This window comes from Pholis gunnellus, assembly GCF_910591455.1.
Source record: "Pholis gunnellus genome assembly, chromosome: 23".
In the NCBI taxonomy this organism is placed as follows: Eukaryota; Metazoa; Chordata; class Actinopteri; order Perciformes; family Pholidae; genus Pholis; species Pholis gunnellus.
This window is the reverse complement of record NC_136550.1, coordinates 4,356,225-4,376,524: the sequence shown is the minus strand read 5'-3', so window position 1 is coordinate 4,376,524 and position 20,300 is coordinate 4,356,225. Positions and strand designations below refer to the sequence as shown.

At 45.0% G+C, this 20,300-nt stretch overlaps 1 protein-coding gene across 1 annotated transcript; it reads right to left on the bottom strand.

Moving 5' to 3' along the window:
- Window positions 1–1,363: 1,363 nt before the first annotated feature.
- rin1b (Ras and Rab interactor 1b) lies at window positions 1,364–13,227 on the bottom strand (the record flags this gene model as incomplete). The annotated part of the gene is made up of 11 exons (XM_079185225.1): window positions 1,364–1,687; window positions 4,541–4,710; window positions 5,668–5,799; window positions 6,300–6,608; window positions 9,490–10,048; window positions 10,254–10,538; window positions 10,835–11,010; window positions 11,715–11,806; window positions 12,252–12,324; window positions 12,549–12,663; window positions 13,084–13,227. 11 exons carry the CDS (start codon window positions 13,225–13,227, stop codon window positions 1,364–1,366), a joined length of 2,379 nt encoding a protein of 792 aa, XP_079041351.1.
- Window positions 13,228–20,300: the final 7,073 nt, after the last annotated feature.

The window sequence follows — 20,300 nt, the reverse complement described above, 5'->3', positions numbered from 1 at the left end:
TATCTACCCAACAAGTTGAACAATTAAAAGTTAGTTTTAAAATACACAACATGATAATTGATAATGACACGGAGTAGAACAGTCAGTTGATAGTGATGACTTGCAGCAGGAGCCACCAGAAGCTGGTGACCTTTGACATTTACATTCTACCAGTCACCGAGAGATCCTGGTTTATTGGTCGGACCGGCTGTGACGTTATTTTACAGTACGGCCAAGAGAAACAGTAGAACTCAAAAAGCGGTGAGTTGAAAGGTGAAATGAACGCAGTTGTGAAGGGATTAAAGTCTGACACGTTGTTGTTTTAATACATTCGCAAGTCATTCAGTAAATCTGTCGCAGGTTGTCTCGGTGCGTCGATGTGATGTTGCTTCTCACTCGGGTTTAAAAAAACAAGAGAGCCGATGCTTTTCTTGTCACTTCCCTCCTACTCGCTCATTACTCCACCTGCCAAAAAACACTTAATAGAATACGCGAGCGGGGAGGAGAGTCTGCACTAAAATAAGCAAAGAAATAAAATGGTCTCCGTGGTTGACGCTAAAAATAAACAGCTGATTTAAAAGCTTCCCTCGAGCTTGACATTTCTTTCAAGGTAAACACCTGTTGTATCACAAAATGGCCTCTCTTTATCTGTGTGTTTTTGTCACTTTGGTATTGAGGTTTGGTCTTGGCTATAACACATCTCACCCTTTTTTTGTCTAACTGTATTCCAGGGGGCACCGAAAAAAAAAAAACAACCTTTAAACAACGTGGTATCCATCCAACATAAAAGTGAAGTAATAAAACATCCAAGTGTCTTTTTTAGATAGTTGCCCAGAACTATACTGTGAAAGGGTTACATCACCACGGTGGACAATTTGCCTTCTCGTGTGCGTACAGGAAGTGATTTTTGTTTCCAGGCAACAGTAGTCTCACAGAATTTGTCTTTGGATTTGAGCCTCCACACGTTTTTAGTGATGTAATCCCTATCACGGTATACCTCTGGGTTCATGTTTCAAATAACAAAACAAAATCCATTTATTACACATTTTCCATGTCACAAATAGTAGTACACTGCTTTACACCAGCAGCCACACTGAGTGGTACATAGTACAACCGTTGGTCCTGCTGTGCTCGGCATCGTTGGTCCATTTTTTTTCAGGAAAGAGTTTACCGTTAAAGGTCTGCTCCTAGTCTGGAGAAGGGCTGTGGTTTTTTCAAAACGAGTCCTGAACCCACGACGAGACACAACACACCGCCCGGAGAAAAAAAGAGACAGAACAAGAGAGAGAGAAAGCGAGAGAGAAAGCGAGAGCAACCATCCATCTCCTCCTCCTCCTCCTCCTTCCTCCTTCCTCCCCCCCCTCCCTTCCTCCATTCCTCCCACTCACTCCTCACACACCGACTCGCTCAGGTCCACGGCGCCACCTCTGGTGAGCCGCCGCATCTTGCTGAAGTCGTGGTCGGTCCTCAGGTAGGAGAGCGAGGGGCCCCCCTCGCTGTGGCTGGCCAGGTCCTGGGGCTGGGCCTGAGGCGGCAGGGCCCTCATCTCGCCGCCGCTGCGCCAGTACAGGGTGTATTGCTGCGGGTCGGACACTCCGAAAGTGGCGGCGCACAGCTGTGCCAGGGCCTCGCTCGTCTCCCCGGCTGTCCACTGCAACGTCCGCACGGCGCTCCGCTCCCCGTCCTGGAACAGTATCCGAACGCACCTCTGGAGGGAGGGAGGGAGGGAGGGAGGGAGGGAGAGAGAGAGAGAGAGGAAAACAAGAGTGAATATATACTGTATTCATGCAAAACAGAGGTCAAGAGGCTTATGGAGTGAGGGCAAAAGAGGGGGAGGACAGAGAGAGAGCTGTGCGAGCACACAGGCTGATAATCCACTGTGATAAATGAGCCAAAATGATGCTCATAAAAGACATTCTCTCTGAAAACAAAGCTGCTTCCCACACACGCAACCAGCAGGTCCGAGAGCTTCGAATGAACAATCGTCTTCGGGAAATTGCTCTTTTCTCTGTTGCAATATTACAGCTTCATTGACAAACTCCCAATATCAATCCACTGGAGCGCGTCCACGTCCGAGCTCACCACATATAATCCATTAAGCTCGCTCTATCTCTGGTGTTCTGGTGAAGTTTTTTCCTCAACACTTGCATCCAAACTTTAAAAAAAAAAAGAACAGAAAGCGCTCAAAACGCGCAAACTAACGAGTCCCTCTCAACAATTGCCACTCTTCAAACACTTAACCAGCGACCTAACCTGAGCCATTATATAATGTCAGATTCAGCCACCTACAGACGCCCTCACAGCTCTCCTTAGAACACACACAGTGAAAACATACTCAACATAATCCTTTTACCAAACATCCAAGCTTGAGAAACCAGAGAGAATCCTCTTGCTCAGCCACACACAGACACACACACATCCTACCTGCACACACACACACACAACAACACACAACTAACCCCCCCCCCCCCCCTCCCCTCCTCCTCCCCGCCAAACACACACACACACACACAGATGCACAAGTGGCCAAATATGCTCTAAAAAGACAAAGAAAGACGCACACAATCAACAGGTCTGCCATCATCAAAAACTTACAGAGTCACTGAGCTCCTCGCTGTCCGTGTGCATATTGTGTTTGCCTGCTTCGATGGGTAGATGCGGCTCAATAAATTTCATGTTATCTGACCGCCCACTTCTTCATAGCACTTGGCTCACTGATCCCGCCTGTGTCAGTGGAAAAACTGGCTGCCGGGTGAGTTAGATCGGCTATTTGAAGCCAGGAGAGGCACCACGTGACGAGACAGAAGCGTTGTGGATGACAATGCCTCCCCCCCCCCCACCACCATGGCATCTGGTGGACCGTTTCACCAGATCTGGGGCCCGGGAGGGTGACAATAGGAGAGTGTAGGTGAAAGTCGGTGTATTAGTGCACGCCCCGCCGTAAGCCAGATCAGCGGATTACCTCTAAAAATGTTCACGACTAATGAAAGATGAATTTGAAAAACGTGTTTGCACGCAGAGGAGGGAAACCCATGTGTTGTCTCATTTCTGACGGATGAACTATACTGTTCCACCATTTGCACGACCTCTGGGAAATTTGAGTGCTGCCCTCGACTTCAGTAATACCTGAGATCAAGGTTGAATCAAATATGGGTCGCTGTTGCCCGTTTCCGCCCCACCTGTCGCTGTCACGGCTGTAATCTGATGTTTCCTCAGCCGGCATCGCCATCAGTGTAATTAATGTAAAGTCTGACCTCTTTGTTGGGATTATCGACTCGTTTGTGTTTTGCCTTTTGTGGCCGTTCGATAAAACACGACACAGGTTCAGGTTTAAATATGGAAACAGTTTGTCAATTATTCGTAGTGTTTTTAGAAGCTGGAGTTCAGAGCCAAGGGGTCAGGAGAGACGATTTCAGGAAGGCTTTCAGTTACAGACAAGTTCTCTAAAGTAGGGCTGGGTGATAATACAATATGATCATTTATTGTCTTTTAGTGGAATCATATTGTGAATAAATCATATATTGAGATATTCTGATATACAATTACATCATCTAAATTGATAATAACAACTCAAATTTCTCAGAAAATCATATTATTTTGCTCTAAACTTCTTCATTAAATGAGAAAATACTCAGTGCTTACCATCTGCCACAAACAAAGTATACAAAACCGTGTGGTTATTTCATGCAGACTATTTATATATTAAACTTTTACAGATTTATTTCACAGATTACAGTTCTAGCTAGTGGCGAACCAGTTTAAACCACAGGTTTAGAATAAATGTGTCCGCATTTCAGCTGCAAAAAAGAAATGACATTTCTTATGAATGTGACCTTGATTGGTCCATCAGAAGATGAGAGATGAGACACTAGTTCATGAAGTACCAACCAATGGTGACCTGACCTTTTATGTTATCTGCACTGACTCTTGAAAATCAATCAGATCGTGGTCGAGTCCCGGATATGATGTCCCTTTACATCATGCAGCATCTCCCTGGTCTGAGTTGACAGACTGAACTTTGTGGTTCCAAAAGTCAGAGATATTTTATTACCTGTGCGACGTCTGCAATAAAGGAGTGTACGGCGCCCCTGCTGTCAATCACTTTTTATTACTGGTTTGTTTCGATCCACACACAAAATGGGTTCCAGCTTATATTTTAGGAAGCTCTGAATCACTCGACCCCTCCAGCATCACTGAGCATCGGACTTCTCTCTCTCTCTTCTGTGAATACTCTCATGAGCATCAACACTTATCCAAAGTACTGAGAGCGTCGAGAAAGCAAATAGTAAATCACTAAAATACATGCATGCTATTTTAATAAGAGCAACTCTAACATAAAAACGTAAAACATTTTAAATAGAATATCCCATAGAAGTGTTTCACTGCATAATAAGTTCCTACGCTCCGCACATCAATCAGCTCTTCACACAGGGCGGCTATGTGTGACAGCTATAAAGTAGATCACTGTGCAAAACCCACACATGCTGTAACACTACAAGTGTTTCTGTGTTGTGCTACTCCAATAGAGAAAGAAAAAAAGAACATCTGGCACTGCACCGACCTGGCTCTGCTGGCTCTCCTTTTGTCTCTGGGCCTCTCGGCTCCGTCTGCAGCTCCACTCCTTCAGAGCCTCCTGGGCCTCCGGGGTCAGGCAGCCTGAGAGCGGCTGCTCCCTGTCCAGGCTCTGGATCAGACACAGGCTGGCGTACACGCTGGTCAGGTAGTACCCACCTGGAACCAAAAACACACAATGAAAGAGTACACAACTTGGCTTCTAGTCACTATAGATGACAGACAAATAGTCTGAAGTAAAGGTTTAGAACAGGACGTTCAGGGCAGATTCATGAGCAGGCGCAGTAACATATCGATTAAATACTGTAAGAAAATAGAGATAAATTTATTGATAGTAAAATATGTAATGACCTAAATGGGATTAGTCGCAATTGATTAACATCTAGAGCTGAATTAAATAATGAGTTAATTTACTTGTTGATGCACAGAAAATGTATCGATAATAAATTAACTAATTTTTCTTAGGAACAAATTGTATTTTCCAGTTTTCGTAGTCTTCTATGATAGTACTTTATATATAACTCAATAGGTTTAGTTTTGGGGCTGTTGTGTTGATCAAACAAGCAATTTTAATATATATGTCCACTTGGGTGTAGTGACATTTTGTGGGCATTTGTCACTATTTTCGGACATTTAACACAATATTCATCAATGAATGGAGAAAATAAATGGCAGATTTATTGATAGTGAAAAAAATCTTGAGTTGCAGCCAAGTTACTGGCCAAGTGTAGTAGACTGAGTACAAATAAATAAAGGGTAATTATCAGTAATTATAATGCATTTTGACCAAAACAGCTGCCATATAAATCAAGTACAAACATGAATGTGTGTCCTCTCTCTGAATGTGCTGCTGACACCTTCCAGGTTTCCTTCAAGTCGTAAAGACTCGAGTCCAAGTGGAGTCGCGAGTCTTCTTTGACTTTGTTAAGCTGAGACTTAAGTCTTCAAACTCTCTGAGTTTAAGTCATATAACTCAAGTCAACACATGCTGAATTAGAGGGGGGTGTATCCTCTCTACCTGAACAAAGGTTGTCCCATATGTTATGAGAATGTGCTGTGTGAATACTGGCACCAGTAAAAGGTCAATCGTTACTCCATTAAGAGCTTAGGCCGTACCCTCTCCTCCGAGCCAGGAGGGCTCCAGCAGCTCCATCATGTACTCCACCTCTATCAGGATGTGAGGCCTGTTGCACTCCACAATCACGTAGGACAACGACGGCAGGAAGTCTTCCCAGCTCACTTCCTGTCCTGGAAAGACAACAACAGGAGGACGTAAGTTACTTCCAATTTGGATAATATTTCAAAAATATAAGTTTGTTTTGGTAAAAATCTGTGTTTCAATCATCTTTAAATGTAGCCATGTGTAGACGTTACCGCCTAAATGGCAAACGTCAGCTTGGTCAAAATATCAAATAGGTAATATTCAGCTTTACTACCTCGATGCTGCATTCATTTGCAGAGAAGCAGACAGGTCGTGCTGCAGCTCACACAGATACAGTACGCCTGAAGTGTGGAGCTTTTGAGAGTGAAAAGACACTCGCCTTCGCAAAGATTGTGTTGACCTTCATTCCTCTTTTCGAGGAAGCTTTCAAGCAGCGAATACAGTACGCTGAACAACATAACAGCAATAATGGAATATTTCCAGTTATGTCCCCTCTGTAAATGCAAGAACTGGAAATCATGTCGTTTTTTACGATTGTTTGTTTTTAAAGTTACAGTCGACTCTTTAATAATGTAAATGTCCTCACCGTGTAAGGAGCCCATGGCCTTGTGCACACACTTGCACACTTGCAGCAGCAGCAGCACCTTGTCGATGGGCGAGTGTGTCCTCTGCATGAGGAGCAGCTTCTGCTTCACCCTCTCCACCTCGCGGCTGTCGGGGACGCCCGTCCGCACGCCGAGCCCCTCCATGGCGGCGTCCCCCTTCAGGCGGATCATGTTCTGGGTGAGGCGCTGGCTGGTGCCGTCCTGGTTGTGCGACGCCACCAGCGCTTTCTCCAGGTGGGACCTCAGGGGCCGGAGCACGCAGGAGAACATGGCTCGCTCCAGCGCCAGGTCTGAGGAACAGAAAGGTTTCATCGTTTGGCTGAGACTCAGACATTTCTTTCTGTACTACTGAGAGTTTTTCTTCTCCTGTAGACAGAGTTGTTGTGCGTTTTATTTATTTTGTCATTTGCAGGTGGAGAAACGTGTCTACATATCTAGAGGCGCTGGCAAGAGGCCCAGAGAGGTATGCTGTTAGTGCTGTTGAATTATTTAGCTGAATGAGAGTGTCAACAATGAAAATGGAGGCGCTCTTCCTCTTGTAGAAACTTTGTTAAATAAATACATTTAAGGACATTCTTTTCTGCTGTGGAGGGGACTGATTATCTAATTGATCGCATATGTGATTGATAAATTCTGTTTTTTTTTTAACAACTGACAAAACACAGAACATACACAAACAGAAAAAATCTTGTGCTCATGTGATTTCTAAATTGTATTTTGACTGCTGCGATATTTATCGATATCTTGATATGAGACTAGTTATCGTCTTCGATTTGAGGTATCGTAATATGGCATAAGTGTTTTCCTGGTTTTAAAGGCTGTATTACAGTAAAGTGATGTACTTTTCTTAATTTACCAGACTGTTTTAGCTGCTCTGTTATTTGCTTTTACCCATTTAAGTCATTATATCCACATTACTGATGATTCAAAATCCAATCATCAACCTTACAACACCGTCTCAATGTCTATACCGTGGTATTTGGTCAAGAATATCGTGATATTTGATTTTCTCCATATCACCCAGCCCCGAATAAATTAAAATGTAAATCTTGGAAAACTTACTGAATAACAGTTTATATTTTGTATTCTCCAGGACATTTAATTTCTGGAGGACACCAACATTCACACAAGATAGAATGTGTCAAATTAAAAGAGCTAATACTCTAAACAGGCAGCTAAGTGTGAAATGGTTGTGTCAGTTTCTCAAGACAGGAATAAAAAAAGTCAAACTCCAACAGCAGCATACTTTCCGAGGCAGACTTGACAAACCGTTCTAACTTTCCCAGAAGGTAGAATGTGTTGCTGTGCTGCTGTATTGGATTGCATCAGATTGTTCATGTTTTTTGTCCACCTGGTGTGAAGTTCAGAGAGTATGAAAGTATGAAAATCACTCCAGTACTCTTTCATACGCGGTGACTCTTCATCATAGAGAGACCCACATGTTCACATATTTATTTACATGCTGGGAGCCAAAGGCCTCTTTTTAACCCCTTGTTTATGTTCATGTTGTCCTAGCACCTGTAAAGCTAACATTCTGGAGATGCAGTTTTGTTTTTGGCCTGACAACAGTGATGTGTAATGCAAAAAAACTCTGGGGTTTCGTTACACATGCATGCTCTCACACGTGGACACGCGCACACACACACACACACACACACACACACACACACACACACACACACACACACACACACACACACACACACACACACACACACACACACACACACACACACACACACACACAGTGATTCTCCTGCAGTCAGTGGGCAGTCCTGACTAAGTGGGTAACAATTCTCCAGTGCACACTGTTTTCCACTCATCATCAATATCCTCCTCTTTCTCTCTCATGTTTCCCTGTATAATCACCCCCCCCATCTACCTTACTATATCATTCCCCCTTGTGATTAATCATTCACGCCCTCCATGCTCTCCATGTTTCTCTACCTCCCTCTCCTCCCTCTCCTCCCAGCATCCCTCTCTCTTTTACCAGCTCTTAAGAGTAACAGATTACATGTAATGCGATTACAGCCTGGTTAGTTACCGGCTAGTAAGAAAACAGACTTTTTCCAGCTTTTACTCGATCTAGATCTGTAACTGATTACATTTTCAAAGTATCCTGCCTATTTCTATCCCTCCCTCCCTCCCACCCTCCCCTGAATCGTGCTGCTCTTCAAGTGAGCGTGGGACTGTGATATCTTTTTATGATAAACGAGGGGGAGAAAAAAAAAAAAAGAAAAAAATGCAAATGCCTCCCACCGACGCAATGCAAGATAAATCAGAAAACAGAGCGCAGGAAGGAAGGATGGGAGGGAGGAAGGAAGGAAGGAAGGCAGCGGCCGACCGCTCTCCCCTGAAGCCTCTGCACTGCCAGGCAACCATCCATCATCACACATTTACGCACAAACACACCTGCGAACACACGCACACCGCACTCAAAGGAGTCCAAAAAAAAGACAAACCTACGCACAGGACTGTGTCAAAAGATCTGACTAGAATCCCTCCAGTTTGCACCCTGCGATGTCTTTACAATAACGAGAAGAATCGCGCTTTGAATGTGATGGATGTGAGTGCAGGCGCGTCAGGGAAGGGCTTTCCTAATGCTGTTTTCTAAATACCAGAGACAATATGAGCTCTGGTGAATGAGGCTCTACCCCCCCCCCCCCCCACGCAAACTACTTTGTGTTGACAGTGCCTTTCACTGGAGCCTGGGCAGCCCACCATTTATGAGAAAAAGGCTGTCTGTTTCCATAGACCTGCGTCCTCTGGCACCGTGCTCTATTGAATCAGTGATTTCTAATAGTACAGTTTTTTTTTTTTCTTCACATTTCTCTGCCTCCCGCCGTCCCCCGATGAACTATGCAACGTCTCCTCGCTTCGACGTGACAAACTAATCACGCAAACCAGACATTTTCACGAGGTTGAGAAGATTGAGCTCCGAATGTAATCCAGCACAGTCGGCTAAATTCAATTTGCAGATGAAATAAAAATTGTTATTTCTTTGATTTCAATCGTGGAGAATGACTTTTATGTGTATAGTTCCACAATTACGATATGTAAACCACTTTCTAATAAGCTATACTTTATAGGAGATGGTTGTTTTCCATCTCACTTCTACAGATTTAGGGTATAATTAAATCTGGCTGATGTTAGCTATACTGTTTTGGTTACCTTTCTCGTTCTCGGGCACCAGTGTCTCGATGGGAGGCTCCAGCTCTCCGCTGTCCAGCAGGCAGCACTTTGCCTGAGACAGAAAGAGGCGCAGACCCTGCAGGAGCTGCACAGAGGTCACACGGGAAGAGGATGAGGACGAGGAAGAGGAAGCCAGGGATTTGAGCACCTCTCTCTGTGCCAGGAGGAAGTCCTGGACCATGCCGCCAAAGATGGAGCGCCTGTCCCTGGACAGCTCCTCCACCAGTCGCGTCAGCCGCTTGTCCGGGGCGAAGAAACAGACGAACGCCTCGCTCATGCGGTGCAGCCCGCCGCGGCCTCGGGAGCGCACGAGCGGCGGACGCTGGTAGAAGTGGGCCTGGGCTTGGGCCATGCTCTCCGGGTCTGAATCCGAGTCGCTGCCCTCGTCCATGCTGCTGAAGGAGCTGCTGCTGTCGAGCTCGGCGAGGGACGGAGCCGGGCGGCGCTCCAGGGCCAGAACCGCCACCTCGATGCCTTGCTGCCCCTCTGCCCGGATGGACTGCCGGGCCTGTGGGGGACCCTCCACATTTGCAGATGTCTTGATCGGGACACAAGTGAGTCAGTTTATTAAAAAGAAAATTAGAAAGCATGTTTAATTTGAGACATTTATGGTTGTTAATAACAATACAAAACATGAAAGTGCTGCTGTAGAGATGCTTTTCTTCAACATTCTAATACTCGCAGTCCCACATAGAAGTGAAGGAACGGTCTGAGAGACAAATAAAGATGTAAACACGTATTACTTGTGGCACATAAACAGACATCATGTCCTCTTCATCCGCAGAACCCGGTGATACGGCGGGGGTTCTCCTCAGGACGCCCGCCCCAGGGTGAAGTTTTCTCTGTGGGTTGCTGCCGGCCTTCAGCAGCCTCTCTGACCCGCCCGGCAGCTCCAGGGACGAGGGGGGCGAGTAGGAGCCGACCCCCTCCAGGGACAGATTCATGGAGGACTCGGAGAGCCGGAGCCGCATGCTGCGCTTGAAGCGGTGCCGTTTATTGGAGGCACTGTGGTTAATGAGTTGTGGCTGCTGCAGAACAGAAAAGAAAAAGTTGATCCAGTCCTTCATCTCGCAAGAGCCAGTGGCTTTTTGATCTGTTTGTTTTTCAAAAGGGTCTAAAGGGAAGTGCGAGGCGAACAGTAGTTCCATTAGCAGTCATATAGGAGGATGGATTCAGAATGAAGATTTCAGGCCTACAAGAAACGTGGCTGACTTTCCTATTAAGGTTCTGATTCTATGAACCGTGTGGAGTTTAAATACAGGTAAATTTAAGTCTTTAAGTGGTCTCAGAGAGCTCACGTAACCATACAACCTTCGCTACTTACCATGCTGACCTCCAGCTGTAGGAAGAGCGGGTTGATGAAGCAGAGTTTGCCTGGTCTACCCAGGGCCAGACGTAGGTCGTGGGCCACCGACGTCTGGCCCTGGCTGACGCTGCTTGACGCAACTGGGTCCACCGGTCCGTTTTTGATCTCCGAAGCCGTCGGTGTGCTCCAGAACTCTAGTCCAGGGAGAAGGAGAGAGTTTGGATACCAACGCTTTTCAGTTGCACGTTCAACAGCTGTGGATCAATCTGATCTTTTCTAGTTTGTGTGCAGCAGTTGCGCACATATTTCAAAATCAATGTGGCTGTGATTCACTGGTGTTAACATGTTACACATAGAAACAGAACAATATGTGCCGTATAATGTAGGTTTGTCTGACTGGAGCACACTGGTTTTGCAGAACCACGGTGAGAAAGAGTCTTTTGTCTCTGAGCTGCAGTCTGTAACACATGCTGTGTCTTACTTGTGTCATTTGCCATCTTGAAGTCACACCTCGTTCTCTGCTGGTGCATAAGTACGTTACCATGTTAAAATAGATGCAAGCTGGCAGTCACTACTATAGGCACTTAATCCTTTTACTTCTTTTTTTTTTAAAACATTTGAAATACTTTGCTGAGGAGAAGCCACTACAGAGCAGCCTCACTGTATCCTCACAGTATCCAATGCTGCAAGGCGGTAAATTAAAAAGGATGCTTAACTTTAGTTTGATAGTTATCTACACAAAGAATATATGAAACTTCAAGCGACATTGCTGCGAGGCTAGCATATTGTCCTGCTGATAATGCTAGATGAAAGGTCAGGGGGTCACCAAAGGTATTACAGTTCAACCCCGAGGAGGGGGCATGGATGTCTGTACTTGGATGAGAGGCCTTCACCGTACCTTGTCCCATGTGTGAGATGGCCTCCAGCTGCCTGTGTGTCGTGGCTTTAGCGATGGCCTCTGGTAGCTGCAGCGGGAAGGGCAACACATCTCTGCAGACGAGGATAAAATCGACACGAAAAAGAAATGAAATGAAGGTCCCCGAGGACATGTGCCAGATGTCCCGAAGGTCTTGGCTGAGTAACATCAGGTGCATTTGCATGGCCAAAAGTATGTGGACACCCACACGTGATGTGTTGCACGTCTCCACTGTTCTGGGAAGAAGATTGTACAATATTTTGGGACTCGGCTGAAGAGCTTTGCCGCCGTTCAAGACGTTACAGTTCATCGTAAAAGTTTTGGAAAAGGTCAGAGCCAATCAAAACAAAAGAAAACTGGGAAAACTATTTGTATGGACCTCGAACGGCCTTCTCTAAACTGTTATGTTATTAGGAATTCCCCTCATTGGAACGAGATAGGAAATAATGCAAAACAGGCCCCCCAGCTGTCCACATGCTTTTTGGCCATGCTGTGTTTTCAGTTCCCATAATGCATCACCTGCTGATACAGTAGAAGGCCACCAGTCGACACAGGTCAGGGAAGGTGAGCGCCGAGCTCTCCAAGGCGAACGCTGGTTATGGAAGAGACAGAGTGTGACTGACAGCTGTGGAAGGCAGTGGGGACACTTGTTCAAATCTAGCAGGAAGACATGGCGGCCGAAAATAACGTGGAGAACCCATCGTCTCTGTCCTACGCCACTTCACCCGGAGAGTGTGTGAACCGCCGCGCTGCACAGAAAAGCTGCTGCGTGGATGACACGCGCTGATCTAGCTTTTTTTTTTTTTTTATACTCACTGGAGTCCTCCTCACAGATGAAGCACTCCTTAACGGAGGAGGCACTTTTGTCCGCTGTCACTCTCAAACACAGCACCTTCCTCTGGCTGGAGCTGCATTTACGCACCATAAAGGTCTGGAAGCGCCGACAACCACCACAGAAACAGGAATAGAGCGCAGTGACGTTAAAAATATAGTTTCTTTTTTCACAGATTATTCCGGAGGAGGCACAGATGGTGCAAAGAGCAATGTAATGTACAAAGTAATAAGCAAGATATATGCCATGAATATTAAACTATCAGTGTGCAGTCGAAGCCTCAGTGTCTTTGTTAAAAATGACACATTACTGAGGTAAAGCAAATATTCATATTTCCAAACTATTCCTTTCTTATGTCTCTGGTCAGGATGAGCAAAAGTTTACTTTCCCCTTTGGGGAAATTAAAGCTTAATTAGTTAAATCCTACTTCTTTAAATATACCAATGTGCCCCAACATCTTTTCCTGTATTCCTTTAACTCATGAGGTCCTGTGATTGCAATAACCCGACTAGTCCGTACCCCGACAGGCTCCCTAAGCAGGACGTAGAGGGCGGAGTCCTGGTTGAGCGACAGCTGCAGCCACACAGGATGTGTGAGCAGCAGGCGATCCAGGACGCTGAAGACCCGCTGAGAGCCTCGATGGGTGCTGCCCATCTCCTGCATCTGGAACACAGGATGTACGAGGTTATTATTTAAAAAAAAACAACAGCAGATGATTAGTTTGAACATCCATTTCGACAAATGACATTTGCAATGACTACATTTATGTCCACAAGGTCTTCGTCATACATACAGATTTTCTTTTTGTATGCTTTTGTCAATGAGTTCGGCTGCAACGAGTCAACTCTTTATGATATTTATTATATAAGAGCAGTTTGCACAGATTTTCCTTGAGAGTTGTGCCCAGACCGTGGCCCCTAAAGCTGAAGTGAAACCTACGCACTACACGAGTGTACTTATACTGTAAAGAGTTGTGTGAGGGTGAACATACACATGTCGCCGGCGCTACATCGTGCCTTTATTACTTAGATCAATATCCCATCTATTGGATATGTATTGCACTGGATTTATCGGCTAGAATCCAACATGAGTGAGAGGATGTTGTGGTTCATGATCGTCATCTGATCCTCTCAGCTGAGCTTCACCTGCAGTCTGACAGTTTTAACCAACTCATCCTTCACCAAACTTCAGTTCAAAGCTCCAAAAAGATATTTAAGCAGCTTTACATCCTTCAATCTATAATGAACGTGTTGTTGTTGTTCTGTCTTCACTATAACAACAGAAAACTGAACTAAGACTTTCTGGAATAAATGCACCTTTACAATCATTGAGTTTGAACTCTGTGGCTTCCTTATTTTTTTGGCCCTTATTGTATTTATTTATCTTTTTGAATTGATGATGTGACATCCTGGATCAATAAAAGGAATTTAAACCTCAACCTCTCTCTCTCCTTCTCTCTTCTCTCTCTCTCTCCCTCTCCCTCTGTCTGTCAGTCTGTCTCCCCCTCTCTCTCCCTCCCCCTCTCTCTCCTTCTCTCCTTCTCTCTCTGTATCTCTCTCTCCCTCCCCCTCTCTCTCCTTCTCTCTCTCCCTCTCCCCTCTCTCTCCCGCCCCCTGTCTCTCTCTCTCTCTCCCTCTCCCCTCTCTCTCCCTCTCCCCTCTCTCTCCCGCCCCCTGTCTCTCTCTCTCTCTCTCTCTCTCTCTCTCTCTCTCTCTCTCTCTCTCTCTCTCTCTCTCTCTCTCTCTCTCTCTCTCTCTCAGATGGACTTGCTGCTGGATGTCACATTGTGTGGGTTGCCGGCGAACGCTTGTGAGCGTAGCAGCAGATGGTTGCCATAGCAACATGGGCCTACACATCCTACCAGGCATTCCCACTCAGTGAAACACCCGACACACACACACACACACACACACACACACACACACACACACACACACACACACACACACACACACACACACACACACACACACACAGGTTTTTTCCGGGGTACAGAGGTGTTTTATTTCTAGGAAGCTTTTCTTTCTTTTAAATATGTAAATGAATAAATAATAACAGCGATGGCGTTCATAATCAGTATTTAGTTTTTCCGTCACATCAGAGCACCAACGTTAATGTGAGCAATGGCTGAAGTCAGATGCCCGTTTCAGTGATATTAGAGGAAGCATTTGAATATTGTTTTCATTCAATAACACATTTGAATTTCTCCCATCATTTTTTCATTGCCTCCTGCAAACTTATTACATAACTCTCCCCTCCTCCCAGCGAGACCGGCTATCTGTGAGCCAATCAGCACGCTGCAGGACCATTAGCGGTTAGCGGTAAATAGCATTAGAGGGGTTAGGAATCAAGTACAGCAGACATCAATCAAAGGAGGGGGGTCGGTGTTATGTAATATTCAGGTTTGTTCTGGCAGCTGTGAGAACTTTTTAATTCTGATGAAAAATGAGAAAACCAACAGTTCGCTAAACCCTAAAGGAGCAGCTGTCCAATTATAGTTTAGCAACTGTGGCAGGCCATACATACACAATTAGGACCAAAAATATAAGAGATAATATGTAAGGAACGGAGTGAACAGTGAGTGTGTCTGATGGTTACCTCTGTGACTGGAGGCACAAACTGGGGTCAGTAGCATTTCTCCCAAAGCCAAGGGGCATGTTAGCTGTCTAAACTATGTTGGAGGGTTACAAAAATACCTGATCAGGAGGACTAACATGTCCACAGGACTGAGGCTTTGTCCTGCTCTTTATCTATTCTGAAGGTTACGCTCCTGCAACTCCTCCCAAACTCACGCTAGATAATTAGATTAACTAGCTGCTCTAATGCTGACTTTTTACATTGAACACTAAGACAGTACTAAGAGAGAACTGTCTAATGCAAATAAATATAAAGCACAATACGACTGTTTTATCTGTGAAAGACTCACTTCAGACTTCCTCCCTTCAAAACACTTCACCACAAGTCAACAAGCATCATCATCTTCATAGGAGTCAAATGTTGTTTGGTTATTTCAAGGTGTGCTTTAAAAACAGAAGAAGCTGCGAGTGTGAGTGTGAGTGTGAGTGTGGGCCTGCAGGGTCACCTCATTGTGTATCTGGAGCCAACCACCACGCACATCCACAGTCCGATGACCCAACACACACACACACACACACACACACACACACACACACAACCATACAAGGCTGTAAGACGCGCTGAGAGAGAGCGAGAGGGAAAAAAAAAAACAGAGAGCAAGACCCTTGTGTTTCGCTAGCCATTTCCAGGTCCGCCTTACATAAAATGCAACGCTGCCCACACACACACACACACACACACACACACACACACACAGAAATACTTATGTAATTCCCTCAGAGAAGGAGAGCCACACAGAGAGAGAGAGCGAAACAGATAAAAGACAACATGATGAAAAGAGTATAGAGAGAAAAGCCCGGACTGAAAATTAAAGCTGGGTAAGGAAATCACAACTCCAGCGTTCATGCCTGCAGCGCTGAAGTTCAAGCTGGCAGACTGGAAGTGTAATAATCAGAAAGGAGACACGCACTGTCTATCTAACTAGGTGGGGGTTTTTTTTGCACCTGAGGGCGGCAGCAACCCAGCAGGAAAGACCAGAGAGTCTGATGCTGCTGAGGACTGACAAGTAGATGAAAAGTTAGGGCAAGACTTGTCTGGAGGAGGATGAAGGGAGTAGAGGCAGAGGAAAAAGGAGCCCAGTAGTGAGAATCTGTGGGGAGATGTAGAGGAAACCCCCCCCCCCCCTAAATGACGTTGCCTCTTCTGGGAGGCGTGCTCAGTAGAGGGGGGAATTGGCTCGTACAGGGCCGATCTGGAGCGAGCATTTCTAGAGCACAAAAAAACAAATCAGCAGGCTGCTAAATGGGTACTTTGGAAAGCGAACATCAGATCTCATTGTGCAAATGTTGACTGACTGCTGCAGAGAACCTGACTATAGTTTACACCTTTTTTTGTTTTTGCAGAAGAGATGAGAGATTTGGAACAGAGATGCAAAACATGGACAGAAGGACGGACCGACATGGTGGCTGAGCGAGTGATGACGGATGGATGGAGTGACTCAAACGCTCGCAGAAAACAATTCGTTTTTTTTCAGCAGAATCTGAGAAAACAGAGCAGGTGCTGTAGGTATCGGTGTTGAATTGCGTTTTCCTGTACATGTTCAAGGTGCTGGAAGTGATTCGTGCAGCCTAAGAATAAGAAAGCATCACCAGACGTCACTCATCACACCCAAGTGTCACGCATCTGTTCACCCGATATACATACATTTTTTATTTTAGAGAGAGGAGAAGAGATAAAAGACCAAAAAGGGGGGGTGAAGCGGAAGTTAAATGGACCTGAATGAGGCTCAAGAGGAGGATGATGAAAACAAAGATTTTGGGAGAACAGTGTAGGATGAAGGAGATCAGTGACAGCGAGCAGCTGCTCACCGGGAAGCTCAGTCTGGTGCAGATGGACAGTACCGTGGTGTACAGATCGGTCCACCTCCAGACCAGTGGCCCCATCTGGTTACAGATAAGCACAACGGCACCCCCAGAGGGATCATGGGATCAATGGTTTCAACCTAATCAGAAATCTCTCAACACTCGGTGCCACCTCCAGATAGTCCCTGACGGTGGTGAATGGAGTGGAGTGGAGGGTTCTCATGCATACTTGTAAAGTGCATGGAGAAGAGAAATCTGTCTTAAAGGGATAACGTGTAGGCAAATATGGAAATAGTCCCTTAAAGGAATAATTTCCCACATTTCCTAGAATTACTTTCAGCAGCCTCCACATGCACATGAGCTGGTATTAAGTATGTTGTGTAGGTGGCTGTAGCCATAATGATAGAGGTAGTGAGAGTATAAAGAGCGCAGGGTTCCAGTGAAGAAAGACGGCCCGTTACACTTAACACGACACATGTTCTAGCTGCAATGCATTCTGGTCTCTTGAGGACACAACCAGGAGGAGGGATTAACATCTCTGCCTCTTCGAAGATCATTTCTGATCGTTAAGTTTACAAATACCGAGACGAGAGATAACGCCGCTGATGTTTACGGTTCACGTGTTCACACAAACTCAATTTTCGGGCCGAGTGATAAATCATCTGCACCGCTCATTACATTCCGCCAGTTATCCACAGCAACACAAAGCATAACTAAATAAGTGGAGACAGTTGCAGAAGGCTCCTGAGACAGGAAGGATGAGGAGGAAACCGAATCCTCCACCCCCTCGACACCGAGCCGATGCAGCCACACACTCTCACACACACACACACACACACACACACGGTCTCCAGCCTCTGCTTCGCCACCCAAGATGCAACACAAGAGTCTTCACAACGTTTTTCCTCCAAGAATGTCACCTCCAGCCAACAGACATGTAATGAAAACAGACTGCGACGTCGTGCACTTTGCTCCTCGTCACATCCTGCATACGCTATTTCCATCTGGAGGTTTTTTGACAAGCACTGCAAATTCACACTTTTTCTCTTTATTTTTTTATTTAGATATTCTTACAAGCTTTCGTTTGTGTTAGAAATTTGCGTTAGTACGTGCTCGTTATCATCAATTTAGAGTATGACGGTATCTGGATATGTGATTTCATCACAATAGGATTCTATTGAAAGAAGATAAACTGTCGTATTGATTCATTTATTTATGTTGCTCACTAACTATATTCTGAATCTATTTCAGTTTCATAGCTCTTGCGCATCCACATGATGCAGTAATCCTTTCATCCAACCAAGACATAGTGTAAGACATGTTTACAGTACTATTTACATTCACTGCCAGTGTGTATTTCCCTTATTTTACTTGTGTGGCTGCAAACTTAGCTCAGCTGTACACTGAAGGAAACGACTCTGTCGAACACACAAACACACAGTTTCACCTCTAAGTATGACGGAAAGGAAAGTAAACCCCAAACCTTTCTAGAACTTTTTGCAGTCCAGTCACAAAACAAAGTGTCCGTATACTTAACGTCAACGCTGGAGTCGGTAACTCTCTGCAGAGGCAACGGGCAACTGAGAGGATTCTTTTTTAAACTATATATCGTTGGTGTACGACAGGTGCACCTCAACAAGCGGATCAACATTACTCAGCAGCTGGTATGGAGGCTCTCCAGCTGTGTTTTATAATCATCCTCCATAAAGAGCCAAAGTCCTGCTGCCTCTCCTGACTCAGTTCAGCTCCTGTAACTTCGTGGGTTTTCTCAAAGAGGGTTTCTGTGGCGCTTTTATGCATTCGATCTGTTAAAGTAGTGGCCTTTTGGTATTGTAATGACCGGATAAGGCCGGAGAAATACATTTAAAAATCTCACATGATACTCCCCACGAATGTTTTTGTGTCACATGTTTGCCGATGCTGATGTTAGCCGTACTGTTTGTACACGATGGTGTCTTTTCCTTCATGATTTTACATATTTTCTGAGAGAGTTAAGCAGAATTGTATGTCTGTATTGTATTTGAAGACTGATTCTACCTCCCATTTTACAATGTTTAACACGATTGTGATCAAGCAGTAACTTCTAGGGCTGCAGGATATCTGGACAATATAAGCTAACATTGTTAAATATTGTGATGATGACTGTAACTGGCAATAAATAATCAGATATTAAAGTGTACTCTATTCTGCCTTTCTGCTGCTTTTAGTATACTTCCTAAATGCCTTGTTTTTAATCACAAACTTTTAATGAAGTGCAGTTTTCTAATGATACTCTCTTTTATTTAACTACAAAATAAACCCTTGAGTGCAATATCGCAGTCTTTTGCAATGTGTTTATCGTGCAAGTTGACATCGCGATGGCATTAAAAACACTAAATTGTGCGTGACTAACTTCCTGTGGCTATGTTGTCACTGTGCGTTGATAGGCAACCAGCAGAGATGCCACACGGCACAGGGCTGACGGGTAAACCGTACATTCTCTACATCCAACAGGTTGATAGACACCGGCTTTAACCTTATGAAGCAACTTCCTCTCACACAACAAACATGCACGATAACAGTTAATGAGCAGTGGTTGTTTCCTCACAAACAAACTTTGTCTTAAACACGAGAAGTCAACACCTGTGCACTTTATTATTCACCTCTTTTCGTCGTGTTTGACGCCAAAGCCACAAGCGTCAGACTGTAAACCTCTCATTTTGCATAAAGAGTGACCATGACGTTGGCTAAGTATAGCCAGCAGCCCATCAGTGCGTGCGTGGGATGACTAATGGAACAACATAATTGCAGTGGGCTATAAGTATCCACAGGGGGCAACAGTGGGCACAAGGGCCTGCTGACTGATGACAGGTGTCCGTTTTGATGCCTGCTGCAAAAAGCGCCGTAGCGATGGCACTCCGGGCCAGTGACAAGGAAGTGAGAGCTGTGTGTTACTGAGTGTGTGTTTGTTTGTGTGTGTGTGTGTGTGTGTGTGTGTGACGAAGTTGTACAAAGGCTTTAGTGTGAGTCAGAAGTAACACTGGGACTGCAGGAGAGAAGATGGCCTGTTAGCATAACTGTGAATATTCATAATTTTAGAAGCATATCAGTTAACTGGTGCGGTGATTCAGAAGGGGCATTATCATAAATAGTTCTGTCAGACCAGGGTGTGTGTGTGTGTGTGTGTGTGTGTGTGTGTGTGTGTAAAAGATACAGAGAGAAGCTAACCATAGCTAACTATCGTGATGTCATAATATCTATTCTTTTATGCTCTGCTTGCAAATTACAAGTGTGAGGCCTTTAAGGGGGGGTCTTAGA